The 14798-nt window shown below is 37.3% G+C and overlaps 1 protein-coding gene across 1 annotated transcript; it reads left to right on the top strand.

The window, feature by feature from the left end:
- Positions 1-12908: 12908 nt before the first annotated feature.
- On the top strand, positions 12909-13397 carry LOC145979619 (protein GVQW3-like). Its single transcript, XM_083112583.1, has one exon. The coding sequence runs from the start codon at positions 12909-12911 to the stop codon at positions 13395-13397; it is 489 nt and encodes a 162-aa protein (XP_082968709.1).
- The last annotated feature ends 1401 nt before the right edge of the window (positions 13398-14798 follow it).

Here is a 14798-nt window from a genome sequence, read left to right as displayed (position 1 = left end):
TGCATTCGTATCATTACCCATCATTTTCATCGTCGCGATTATCGCAAGAGGTAAAAATACGACACAAAATAACCAAACAGAAGCTTGGAATCAATCTGAATATTGGTTACCTTGGATACATGGTAGAATTGTTTTAAATATCACTTCCTGTGATGTAATAGGGTTTTTGATTAGAGACCATTTGTATAATACATATCGTTGTTGCGAACAATAAGTAGTTTCACATTCACCACACTCTTCGGTTGTTTAGAAATCGTAAGGAAGAAGGATCTCTAAATTTCCGCTTTCACATGTCAATGAAACTTTAAAATACGTTCAGCGTAGGTCACAAAAGAGATTTACATATTGTTATGATATCTTTTAAACACCACGAAATCTAATTCCAATAGAATACGATACTACTCCTTACGTTCCTGTAAATGTTCACCATTAGTCTGGCGAAAAAAAGTAACGAGGAATTCCGTGTTTCCTTGAGGAAAGATAAGGCGTCTGCTTGTAAGAAGCAAGCACCAACTGCTTCGATCATTGACCTTCACTGCCAGAGTGACTCACAGCTGGCCTGCGCTCGTTCCAGTGTGCGTATAAAATAGGTATTTTATTTCGTTCGTTCTAATCCACAGTTATATCAAGCTAACATTATAATATTTTCGTAAAATATGTAGTAAACAAGTTGTATACATTATGGTCTTCCAGAGTGTAGTTGCCTTCTGCTATTTACACGCAGGAGATGGGGGTGTTGTAAACATTTCTGAACCCAAAGGTCGAGCACGAAGGAAAAGTTGTGTAAGCATTGAAGGTAATAACAAGGTAATAGAAGTTGAAGGAAATGCTGGAATAAATTATATCAGAAAGAGTAAAAACAGTTCTCATCACACATAGGGCTATCAGATCACTCGTCAGCGGAAAGTAGGACAAAATGTCTCAAAATGTTGAACACGATCGTATTTGCAGTAAATATAATAGGTTACTAGGACATCTTAGCATATAACGAGAATATGACACATCTTCAGCTGAAAAATTAATGTTGAAGTGAAAGGTTGAGTTCAAAATTCCTCAACTGCTAATTAATAGCACGGCTGTATGTGATTTCAACTTGTGTATGTAAGACAGAACGTTTTTCGTCGAGTGGGGCCAGGAAGAGAAAACAATCCATGAATTCGGGAAGGAAAAAATTCACAATTTCGTAAACAAAGTCTGGAAGTTCTTGTTTATTAATATGTAAAAAACTACTATACACTGGAAAAAAACAGAATTGTGTGCCTTATTTCTCCAATAAGTAGAATAATTACTTGTTACTTAGAACAAATTACCGACACTTATATCGATAGAACTTCACAAAGTAAGCATTTTTATACATATATCCGGACTTTTCCGGATCTAGAAAATCGTGAAGTAATTTCTGAGCTTTTCCGAACATCCAGTAACAACCATGCACACTCTTTGATTTAAGCATACTTCTCCAAGGAACCACGTTATCTTAGACTCCCCTCAGTTTTTCTGTTTCTCCATCTAATTTGAAGTTACGTGATGCCCAAAATACGTATAAGACATTTTAGATTTTTTTCAAATTCCTTCCGGAGGCCAGACACAACTATAAAATGTAGGACACGTCCGGAAATAAGAATGTTTCTTATAAGTCTTTTTATTTTCTTATTTAGCGTCGTTTTTCTTTCACCTCTTGCTAATCGCGACGACGAGGATGAGTGATATGATGAAATTGATGAAGGGGCACTCACAAAGAACACCCATACGCACGACGGGATTCGAACCCAGGACATCAGACATCGTAGCACACTGTACTAACCACTCTGTGACGGACGGAATTCTTATAGCCCTAATCGTTCCTCAAGCATTTTTCCTATCTTTAACTACACACGAAACATAAAGAACAATCTAAATAAACAGGTGCCAGTTCACACTCTAACCGTAAAAAAACATATGCATGTGAAAATGCGAAATAATATTTATTTTTAGGTAGTTGTGATTTATTATTGTATATTAAAGAAATATATTAGTGATAAAATGACGGAAGTAGAGGAACATCTCCAATGAAACACTCATGCCTTATGGATATTTGTATTTCTTGCCGAACAAGGTTCCGAGTTCGAGTTCCGACCAAAATGGGTTAATTGTGTATGTTCATTCTTGTCTTTAATGTAATCATAAATCGTCGTCATGAATAATTTAACTTCAGAGGAAGAAAACTGAGGTAATTACTAATAAAAACAATAACAAAACAAATTTGATCTTAAAGCCCTGGCTTTGAGCTACATCTTCCATCACGTGGATCATAGGCGTGAGCCCAGGGGGCCAGGGGGAGGGCAAATGCCCCCCTAATCATGGACTCTGCAGATTTTTTCCACGAAGAGACAAGCAAGGTATTTTTCCATGTGGCATATTACCTCGATAATAGTGTTGCATTATCGCATTCCTGCATCCTCATTATAATAATTAATGTAAATTATTATGACTGAAATCAAATTATACATGTGAAAACGTACTTTTTGGTTGACATTCGTTTTCTAAGGGAAAGATGTGGCAATACTTGCCCCCCTTCCAGACATCTATGCCCCTATATTATTATATTTTCACCTAGAAATTTAGGATAGATGAATCCTATTGCCGTTATTAAACTATATTATACTCTTAAAGAAAATTAAGTATTTTCAAGCTGATGAAAGTTCAAAGCAACTACTGGGGAAGGGGGTGCAGTGGCGAAACCACAGCCCCCCACAACCTTGAACGGAAATCAATTTTAGGGGCAAACATGGAAATAAAGGAAAGCAAGAGTAGCAGAATCTAAGAGTAGCAGGACAACAGGATACCCACGATGGATTTTGTTTTCACGTCTTTCTTGCATTATTTCTTCCAGACTGCCAAGAGCACCTGCGGGGGGGGGGGGGGAGGGACAGAGCTGCAATTGCCCCCTTGATTTCAAATTTTATACAAATATAAATACCTTTTGTAAAATGTTCTTGCTCGCTTCGCTCGCAATGTCTGCTTTTCTTGCAGTCTAGTCAAGTTCAGAGCCGTAGCTAGGGGTCGACGGGAGTTAACCCTGGACGCCAAACGATCTAAACGAAAAAAATTGTAAAAGATAATAATATGGCGCTCCATGAATTTTTTTCCCCAGATTAAATCGACATTGTTTTCATTTTGCAAAAATTTGGATCTGAAAATTTATTGGTCGCTTCGCTCGCAATTTGTTTTCTGTAATGCATTTTAAATTACCGAGGAGAGAAGTACTGCTGCTAAAAGGTTTTCTCTTAAGTGCATGAACAATTGTTTGGAGGAAAAGGAACGCGCAGATTTGAGAGACAATTTATTTGATTTTTACTGTTGGTATATAAGTATATGTTGTGTGTGTATATATATATATATATATATATATATATATGTATGTATTTATATGTGTGTGTGGGGCGGGGGTGGGGTGTATATATAAACACACCCATCAATGCAATAAAATTTAAGCAAGTGAGATGAAATTACGTTATTCTTTTCCGGCCTGAACTATCATCAAGGCTATCCCCCCCCTTAATCAGAGGGTCTGAGCACGCCTATGACGGGGACTGACACTTTACGTAGGTGTAGACACGCTTCGTACAATTTGATGATATCGCGATTACGTAATGAATGTGCAGCCACTTAACTGAACCCCCCAAAATTCGATTTCGATTTTTTTTCGATTTAGTTTATTTTACTTCGCGTTTTGTGCCTCTTGGCTAATTTGCGAAGATGGGGATGAGTGATGAAATGATGAAATTGATGAATGGACATTCACAAACAACCAAGCCCGACCGGGATTCGAACCCGGGACCCTTGGCGTCGCAGCGCGATGGGCTAACCACTCGGCCACAGGGTCGCCCCCCCAATTCACTTTTTATTACTAAATTCTAAATTAGCATAATATCACATAGTTTACCTATTCATAATATGCGCCGCTTTGGTGCACTTTGTGGATTGTGCATTAATCAACATCAGGTTAATCGCGGCAGGCAAAGTGGAGGGAAAATGACAATGAAACACAACGAGGGGGCCCTTGGTTCCCAATTAATGAAACTTTGTCTACATGCAACTGAGTCGCTGCGTGAAATCGCTGAAAATGTCGTTTATTAATTTCTTAATTTTGCTTATTTTATATTGCTTTTCTAGCACTTGGCGTCAACAAAGGCGATGAGGATGATTAATGAAGTTATGAAATGGATGATAGGACATGATGATCCATGTCTTACACAAAATTCTAAGTTGGGACTAATGAATATAGATTTGTCTTATCATTTGTCAAGTAGTTACTTTTAACTCCAATCTTTTTCAAGGACTTCTGGGTTGACAGAATGTGTGTTGCGCGATGATGATTCGACGAAAACCACCATTTCAGTGAACTTTCTTGACAATGACTCTAATATCACTAAAGAGAGCATTTCCTTACGAGTAGCTGTTGTTAAGAAACCAATTCCTGAAAAATTTTCTGGTGGTCTCACGGCACCAGGCTGTTGTTTGTTATGGCTGGGCCTGGGGGTATGACTCACACTGCTGTCAATACTCAATGATTCCCGAGAATCCAGGTCCGCCAGGCAAACCCAAGCGACAATTTTGTTATTTGGGTTGCATAGACAACAGGCTTTAAGATGGTACGATATCGTAGGTCTCGTGGCCCAAGAACTACTTTCCATGACTGTACATACACTATAAGAAATGAACTAGTATCATTCCCAAACACCTTTTGCATTCTGTCGACATAAACACATTCTTAAAATTAAATCCTGTAAAATTAGTGTCCGAACATTTTTTTTTCATTTCATAATCTTGTGTAGTAGTAGTTGTGCGTTTGTTTTTTTCTTGTGTAGTGGTTGTTATGTGTTTGTGTGTCTTGTGCAGTAGTTGTGCTGTGTAGCGTATGAGTTTGTCTTGTGTAGTAGCTGTGGTGTCTAATGTGTTTGTGCTTGTCTTGTGTAGTAGTTGTGGTGTGCTTGTATGTGGGTTTGTCTTGTGTAGTAGTTGTGCTGTCTAGTGTGGTTGGTATTGTCTTGTGTAGTAGATGCGCTGTCTAGTGTGGTTGGTATTGTCTTGTGTAGTAGTTGTGCTGTCTAGTGTGTTTCTGTTTATCTCATGTAGTAGTTATGTTGTCTAATGTATTTCTGTTTGTCTTCTGTAGTATCGGTGATGTATATGTATGTGTCTTGTGTAGTAGTTGTGCTGTCTAGTATGTTTCTTTTGTCTTGCGTAGTAGTTGTGCTGTCTAATTTGTTTGTGTTTGTCTTGTGTAGTAGTTGTGGTGTGTAGTTTGTTTATGTTTATATTGTGTAGTAGTTCTGGTGTGTTTGTGTTTATATTGTGTTATAGTTGTGATGTGTTTGTGAGTGGCTTGTGTAGTAGTTGTGCTGCCTAATGTGTTTGTGTTTGTCTTGTGTAGTAATTGTGCTGTCTAATGTGTTTGTGTTTGTCTTGTGTAGTAGTTCCTCCATTCATATTGGGGGTTAGGCGTAGAGCTGACAACTCTGCACTGTAAAAAAAATGTCAAGAAACAGCAATATAAGGCCATGGATGTTCCCAAGGTAAAATATTCCGGAGGTAAAATAGTCCCCCGTTCGGATCTCCGGGTGGGGACTACTTTGGGAGGTCCCTGGACTAAGGATAAGATCTACGTTAGGAATAAGGATATTAAATTAGGCACCTGGAATGTTCTGAGCCTTTACCGGCCAGGGGCATTTCAGTGTACAGTTAATGAGATAGTTAAGTATAAATTAGATGTAGTAGCTGTCCAGGAAGTTAGGTGGCCAGGAGAAGGGAATTGTAAAATTAAAAATTATACTTTTTTCTATGGTGGCACTGAAAATCATAATTTTGGAACAGGCTTTTTCATAAATAATAGAATTATCTCGCTCTTAAAACAGTAGAATTTATTAATGATAGGATATCATATGCAGTTTTACAAGGTAGGTGGTGTAAAATTATTTTAATAAACATACATGCACCAACGGAAGATAAAGATGATAATACTAAAGATGATTTTTATACAGAGTTAGAACAGGTCTTTCATAAATTTTCTCAGTATGATATGAAAATTCTGTTAGGTGACTGTAATGCACAGATTGGCAAAGAAGAGACATTTAAACCCACGATTGGTAAAGAAAGTCTTCATGAATTAAGTAATGATAATGGTATAAGATTGATTACTTTTGCAACCTCAAAGAATTTAATTGTGAAAAGTACCACTTTTAAACATAAAGATATCCATAAATATACCTGGTCTTTTCCAGATGGTAAAACTCATAATCAGATAGATCATATTCTCATTGATAATAGAAGGCACACTAGTATAATTGACGTTCGTACACATAGAGGTGCTGACTGTGCCAGTGACCATTATTTAGTAATTGCTAAATTAAGAGAAAGACTCTCAGTGATAAATCATAAGCAACAAAAACTAAAAGTTATAAAATTTGATACTGGAAAGTTTACTGATGAAAGACTTAAGAAAAATTACCAAATTAAACTGTCAAATAGATTTGATGTTTTGCAGGATTTAAATGAAGATGAAAATATAAATGAAACAGACGTAAATAAGAATTGGGAGCACATACGTAATGCAATAGAATCAGCAGCTAAAGAAAGTATAGGATACCATAAACCAAGAAAAAGTAAGCCATGGTTTGATAATGAATGTCATAATCTAATAGAAATAAGAAATCATGCTAGACTTAGGTGGTTAAATAACTCTGATGATACAAATCTAAACAATTATAATAGAATAAAGCGAGAAGTTAACCGCACGTTTAGAAGTAAAAAAAGAAATTACTTGAAAAGCAAAATTAACGAAATTGAAACAAACAGCAAAAATAAAAATATCAGAGATTTATATAAAGCTGTAAATGAGTTTAGAAAGGGGTGGAAACCTAAAGTATATTTGATAAAAGATAAAAACGGTGATTTTCTAGCTGACCCAAGCGATATTCTAAATAGATGGAAGAACTACTTTAATGACCTTTTGAATGTTCATGTAGGAGATAAATCAGAAGTAAATGAAGTCCACACAGCAGAACCTTTAGTTCCAGAACCTAACTTGATTGAAGTTAAAGATGCTATTAAAAGGCTAAAGAATAACAAAGCACCCGGCATTGATTTAATACCATCTGAGTTAATTAAATATGGTGGAAATTCATTAATATGTCAAGTTCATAAATTAATTGGTTTAATATGGAATAAAGAAGAAATCCCTCAACAGTGGAAAGAATCCATAATTGTTCCTGTGTTTAAGAAAGGTGATAAAATGAACTGCAATAATTACCGTGTAATTTCTCTACTCTCAACAACATATAAAATATTGTCTAACATTCTTTTAACAAGACTAACCTCATATGCTAATGAAATATAGGTGATTATCAATGTTGATTTAAACGTAACAGTTCAACTACAGATAAAATTTTTCACATCAGACAGACACTTGAAAAAAAGTGGGAATATAATCAAAATGTCCATCAGCTATTCATTGATTTCAAAAAAGCATATGATTCGGTCAAAAGAAATAAATTATATAATATATTAGTAGAGTTTGGAATACCTAAGAAGCTTGTTAGTATGATAAAAATATGCACCAGTGAAACAGAAAGTAAAATTCGTGTGGGTATTAATATGTCTGACAAATTTACAATTCATGATGGGTTAAAACAAGGAGATGCTTTATCTCCATTGCTCTTTAATTTTGCATTGGAATATGCTGTAAGGAAGGTAAAAGAAACTAAAGAAGGAGTAAAATTAGATGGTGTGACTCAGTTGTTAGCATATGCAGATGACATAGACTTACTGGGGGATGATGTGAATACAATTAAGAATAATGCTAAAATATTTTTCAAAACCGAAACCAAGTGTTAGGTAATAATCGAAATCTAATTATTGATAACAACTCGTTTGAACCAAATTCAAATACTTAGGAGTAATATTAACAAATGAAAATTATATTAAAATATTAAAGAGGAAATAAAAAGTAGGCTTAATTCAGGAAATGCTTGTTACTTCTCTCTGCATAAACTTTTGTCTTCTCGTTTAATATCTAAGAAACTAAAAGTTAAAATATACAAAACAGTAATTTTGCCTGTAGTATTATATGGATGTGAAACTTGGTCCCTTACCTTGAAAGAGGAACATAAATTCATAAATTGAGAGTATCTGAAAATAAGATCCTTAGGAAAATATTTGGACCTAAAAGGGATGAGGAGACAGGTGAGTGGAGAAGGTTACATAATTTAGAACTACATAATTTGTATTCATGTCCAGATATTATTAGAATAATTAAATCAAGAAGACTTAGTTGGGCAGGCCATGTGGCACGAATGGGAGAGGAAAGAGGAGTTTACAGGATTCTTGTTGGGAAAACTGATGGTAAGAGACCTGTAGGAAGGCCAAGGCGAAGATGGAGGGTCAACGTTGAGATGGACCTAAGGAAAATCGGTAGGGATTTAAAAGAGTATATAGATCTTGCTCAAGATAGGGAAAAATGGAAGGCCTGTGTTGCTGCAGCCATGAACCTAGGAAGGCTAGGGAGTTAGTTAGGTAGTCAATTAATGATTGTTGTCAAGAAAATTTCTGGCAGAATGTAACTGTAAAACTAACTTACAGTTAGTTTCAAGCAGTATTAACTGTAACTGAGTTACTTTTTTAAATGAGTAACTGTAACAGTAACTCAGTTACTTTATGAAGCAGAAAACTGTAACTGTAACTAGTTACTATTTAAAAAGTAACTTTCCAAACACTAAGCCACAATATAGAAAATGGTCTCATATGTTCATTATAAAAAATTCCAATCCGGACATCCTGTATTTTGCAGTTTACTCTATGCAACCAGTAATACAGAAACACACACATACACACACACACACACACGCACACACACACACACACACACATATACACCCGCCACACACACTCACGTGTATATGGGGCTTCCCAGATGGCTACTCTGCGTTCAAGTTTAGGTAAACACTAGACTTCCAAAGTTGCGAGACTGGCGTTGAGTTAAAATCACGACCCGGCTTGTTGATACGTCATTTATTTGCACCTGGTCTGTCGTCTTTTCTTCGAGAGTTCGATTTATTCTGTAACCTATGGAGAGACGTGTGCGGCAGTTTTGCGATCTGTAAAAAATTAAATAGTTAAATAATGAAATAATGGAAGAAAGAGCAATTGTGGAAGGAAAATTTATGCCTTGTAATGATCATTCATCAACTAAGTATCCTTGCTGCCCACATGGAAGGTAAATGAAAGAGTTCTCCAGCGTGCATGTTCCCAAGTCAAGCGAAAAATATAGCTTCAAATTGGTTACTGACAAAATTTTCAAAAATAAATTTTAACATTTTTTTTTTCGAAATTTACCATAACACTTCCAATATTCATCATCATTGTCGGATTAGCCAAAAGTAGCAAGAAAAGTGACGCAAGACAATATAAATATAAATTATTCAATCGTTCTCATCGTTGCGATTATACAGGGTGATCGAAAAGTCCCCGAACCCAAACTTCAAATATTTTTTTTTGCCGGTCGTTATTATGATAATGTCAAAATTTCTGTGGAAGCTGGTTTGCGAGGGTCTTGGCTGTACACGACACAAGAGATGGCGCTGGGGAGTGGCACTAGCAGTCGTGGCGAGGAAATGAACTACGAGCAATGCTGGTAACAAAATAATCAGGTAAACCAAACCAACAGTTAACCTAAACTGTGACCCCACAAGAAAAAATCGGGTGTTGTTAAATCAGGTGATCTTGCCGGCCAAAGCCCTGATGAAATCAGGCGGTCATCAAAAAATTCACGCAGAACTGCCATGGTGGCATTGGACGTATGGCATGTTGACCCGTCTTGTTGCAACCACACATCTCGTTCATCGGCGTACAAAAGCGCGATAAACTGCTGTATAATGTCCTGGTACACAATAGAATTCACTCGGTTTTCGAAAAAAAATCCTCCTCCACCGACAAAGTCATCCTTGCAACTGGCGTGATTATTTTGTTACCAGCACTGCTCGTAGTTCATTTCCTCGCCACGACTGCTAGCGCCACTCCCCAGCGCCATCTCTTGTGTCGTGTACAGCCAAGACCCTCACAAACCAGCTTCCACAGAAATTTTGACATTATCATAATAACGACCGGCGAAAAAAAATAATTGAAGTTTGGGTTCGGGGACTTTTCGATCACCCTGTACAAAGTAACAGAAAAATGACGTAGTAGGATAAATATGAGAAGAAAAACTGTTGCTTACTGCAGGAAATTTAAAAAAAACTCTGCGCACTTTTGTTTACCGTACCACCATTTATAATGAAGAAAATGACGTGTAAACCCGACTGTTCTAAAAGTACTGTTATTTTAAAATTTGTGAACAATATTTTATAACGAAGATATTTGTAGTTCCAGAAAAGTCATTCTTGTAACATTTTCTTTCCAGTCAGACCCTATGCATTGGCAATGTCCAAGGTTGTTCACTTGTTGAGCCACTGACTATTCGCAGTATCACCTTGTCATTTTAATAGAAATAAAACGTACCGAGTAGATGCTGCCACTGTTAGGACATAATACGTCTGCAAGAAATGGAGAACACTTTTTTGCAAGAAAAGTTACAAGATATTTGTGTTTTACACAGTAACTAATGACTTTTTCTTGTCGCTTTCACTACCAATACGAATCGTACGTGGCTAGCAGAAAGTCCTGCCAGTACGCCTGCCTAATACATAGACGTCAGGCCAACAGATACGTTTCACTTCAGTTACGTAGAACGTAACGTCCATCAATGTGTGAAGGCGTAATTCTCAATAGCCAAAACAAATATCGCCCAGATACCTTCAAAATATCACATTTGTGTCGTAATCCGTAATATGAATAGATATCAAACGTTTATCGTGTCGCAGTGGAAATGTCCATTCTTCAACGTTTGAAAGGAAACTTCTGAACTCGATCAAATAAATTTAGAAATACTATATTCCATCTTTCGTTTGGTTTTACTACTTTAAGACTGAAATATTTTATACATGTTTTTTATTAATATATATATATATATATATATATATATATATATATATGTATGTATGTATATATATTTATATCATTTATAGCTATTCCAATTCTATGAATAAAACAATGCTGAAGGAGTATATTTGGTTGGTTGCGAACGCATATGGTTCTATGATTAGCAGTTTTGCCAAATTTTCGAAGCACGAAAATTTCCAAACAAATAGAACGATGAGGGAAATTCAAAATGAAGTATGTATTTTATTTAATACAAAATAAACTAAAACAGAATAATCTAGCTGTACTTATTTAAAACTTTCCAGGTTATACTTAGTACCTTCTAATTTTTTTTTTGCAATTTGTATATTTCTTTAAAAATTCATGTGATTATTTTTATTAAATGAGTCAAAAAATTGAGTTGTGAAATTATGGTTCTAAGCAAGTTAATTACAGACTGAAGACAGAATATTGTTTCTAATAGATAAAGAGGAGAAGTCATTTGCTCTGCTCTGAAGTAATGAAAGTGAAGGGAAATAGGACAATAACAAGAATTGCAGGGAATAATTAGTGCGGTCGGAAAGCAACAAAAAATGGAAGAGTATTTCACTTCCGGTGGACGTGTCCTTTGGGGGGCGGATACTACATTAATTCCCAAACCTAAAACGCCCCAGACTCTAAGTTTTTAAGCCCTCGTTTGTCTGTAATGGTGTCTTCAAAGTGGCGGTTATGACGAAGATTATATTCCTGTAACATGTTAGTTCATTGCGGTTATTTATCATTCAGGACATCTTATTTTCACCTAAGTTGCAGTATATAACTGTATTATGATAATAACAAATTTTAAAAAAAAACACTATCAATATGGCTGCGAAACGTCTAAAAATAACATTTTCGTCTATGCGATCATGTTTGGCATCAAACCTTATGACTTGCAGGTGCTAGGACGCAAGCGCAAGCAGTTCAGATTTTGACAATCTGTATATATACAGGATGCTTCAAAAGTCTGACACCATAGCGCGTAACGGCGTTATTAGTGCAGATGGCGAAGAATGGAAAGAGGGGAAAGTTGTTAGAATTATGAGGTTTTCAATATAATGTCCTTTGAATTTTCAACGTAACATGCACCGTTGAGGCTGTACGCTGGTACGAGTGGCAATTAGAAGTGACCTCGCCTTGTTGCCACATGCCTTGTCCTTAAGGGTGCATTTACGTTATCAAAACACCGTACCGTACTCGGTTAATGGAAAATAATAACGGAAAAATAGAGGCAACGTAAGAAGTGTGTGTCTGTGTGTACAAAACCACAGACATACACGCGCATACATAAGCACAACCACACAACTACAAAACCTGTAGTTGTGGCTAGTGTTATCTCAAATAGAGGTTGATAATTATGGCATAATGATATGACCAAAGTACAAAATTTCGAAACGAAAGAGGTATTAATTTTTTAATTCTAATCAGGTTAGATCACCACAAAAATATATTTTTTGTTCAGACAAAATCTTCTGTTGGTGCAAACCGGTTATGCAAACAATAATGACGATTAAAGTAGGCCACGGTTATTATTATTATTATTTATTATCTCCATCGGGTTACAATTAAGCCATCCTACATTTAATTTTGAACAAAATTAATACAAATAATGACTTGCTTTATATAGTAAAAAAATATGCCAAAGCTCCATCTAAGGAAAATGTGATGAATTTACATTAGTAAGTAAGTCAAATGAAAACCGAACACCCACCATAAAACACATTCCTCTTAAAAGTTGGCAACACTGTTGTTACGTTTCGATACTGCCATCTGTAGGGTAGGAGAAATGCATAGTGAAAACGCACAGGTCCACACACTTGCTTCGTCATTGCTCAGGAGGTGAGCGTAGTGAAAAGTGTGTTCGTCCAGCCTTGGAAATGGAGGCAAGCAAAGAAGAGCATAGAGGTGTGGTTTGTTTCTTGGTGGCTGAGGGTTCTGGAACACGCGAAATTCATCGTCGCATGTGTGCAGTGTATGGCGAACACTGCATGTCCCTGACAAGTGTGCACGAGTGGAAGAAGAGATTCCACGAAGGACGCACATCACTGCAAGACGATCCGCATCCGAGACAGGCCCATCGAGCCATTACGCCTGATGTGATTGCGAGGATCTATGGTCTGATCCGGGAAGACCGACGAATCACAGAGGAAGAAATTCGTGATCAGGTTGGCATTAGTCATGGCTCTGTGCATGCCATTATCAAAGATCACCTGCAGTTCCGAAAAATTTACACGCAGTGGGTTCCGCTTCAACTGACGGAGGGACAAAAGATTGACAGAATGACTGCATGTCTGAGTCATTTGCAGCGGTACCACGAGGAAGAGTATGCGTTGCTGTCAAGTAACGTCACAGGGAACGAAACGTGATGCCACCATTTTGAGCCCGAGAGCAAACGGCAAAGCCAACAATGGAAACACGTCGATTCTTCCCCGCCAAAGAAATCCAAGGCTGTCCACACGAGTTCCGGTAAGGTCATGATGAACTCCTTCTTCGACTGCAAGGGCCCTCTGCTTGTCGACTTCCTAGAGCGTGGAGCCACAATCAATGCGCAGCGCTATGCAGACACGTTGCAGAAACTGAGAATGCGCCATAAGGTTAAAACACCGAGGAATTCTGTCGGACGGAATCAGCCTTTTGCATGATAACGCCCGTCTCCATACTGCCAATCTGGTGAGGGGTAAGCTTCAGACATTTGGTTGGGAAACGCTTGAACATCCTCCGTACAGCCCCGATATTTCCCCTTGTGACTTCCACGTTTTTGGTGACTGAAGAAATACATTCGTGGACGTCGGTTTCATTCGAACGAGGAAGGGCAACAGTGGGTGAGGTTGTGGATCCGTCAGCGACCTATCTCTTTCTACAAGACTGGAATTGATCGTCTCGTCTCCCAGTGGAATAAATGTCTTAACACTTGTGGCAATTAGTTTTGAATAAATCAAACTCCATTGTCACTTTGTAGCGGTGTTCGGTTTTAATTTGACTGCCCTTCATATATACAGTGTTCTATAGTAGCAATGAAATAAATAAAGTTTGAGAGTTATACACATTTAGAAGAAAATAAAGTGTAAAGGTATGTGGGTTTGGATATGAGTGTGTATTGAATTGCTGTTCGAAGTACAGGGATGAAAATTTTAAAATATATGTATGTGGGTGGGGGATGGTGGGGAGGGGGTAAGCACTGAAAACAATATTACTGGAGTTAGAATTTATAGGCATGGGAACGTAGAAGACGACAGAACTGCGCTTTGCTGGTACTGAGTTTGACCTTTGTCGGGAGTGAATTCCAGGTTACCGCTGCTGAGTACGAGAAAGACTTCTGACCAAATCTGCTTTTGTTACGTTTGGGGATTACTAGGTCTCTATGTAAGAACGATCTGGTGTTTCGGATGCTGAACTCAGAGCGGAGCTTAATCCTATGATGCAATGGGTTGAGTTGAGTTCATTTGGTGTTTTAAGTCCACTTTATGCACAGTAAGGCTAATCGGGATAGTTTAAAGTGGGATCCGAACCACTTGTGCCTCCACCGGGTATCGAACCCGGGACCCCTTGATTGCAAGGCGACGACGCTACCACTGCGCCATCGGGGAGGCCCTCTATGATGCAATGGAGATGATTTGTTATGTATACTATGGAATACTTTATTCAGGTAGATGTAATGTATTCTCGAAGTAACTGTGGGTATATTGTAAATCTTGCGCATTTGTTTGGGATTACATTCTTGCTGGTGCATGTGTATGATTGTTAAGCAATTGCTTTGGATTATTTCA

This window comes from Lepisma saccharinum, chromosome 26 (assembly GCF_977018435.1).
Source record: "Lepisma saccharinum chromosome 26, izLepSacc3.1, whole genome shotgun sequence".
In the NCBI taxonomy this organism is placed as follows: domain Eukaryota; kingdom Metazoa; phylum Arthropoda; class Insecta; order Zygentoma; family Lepismatidae; genus Lepisma; species Lepisma saccharinum.
The sequence above is the reverse complement of the archived record's forward strand: the minus strand, read 5'-3'. Positions and strand labels throughout refer to the sequence as shown.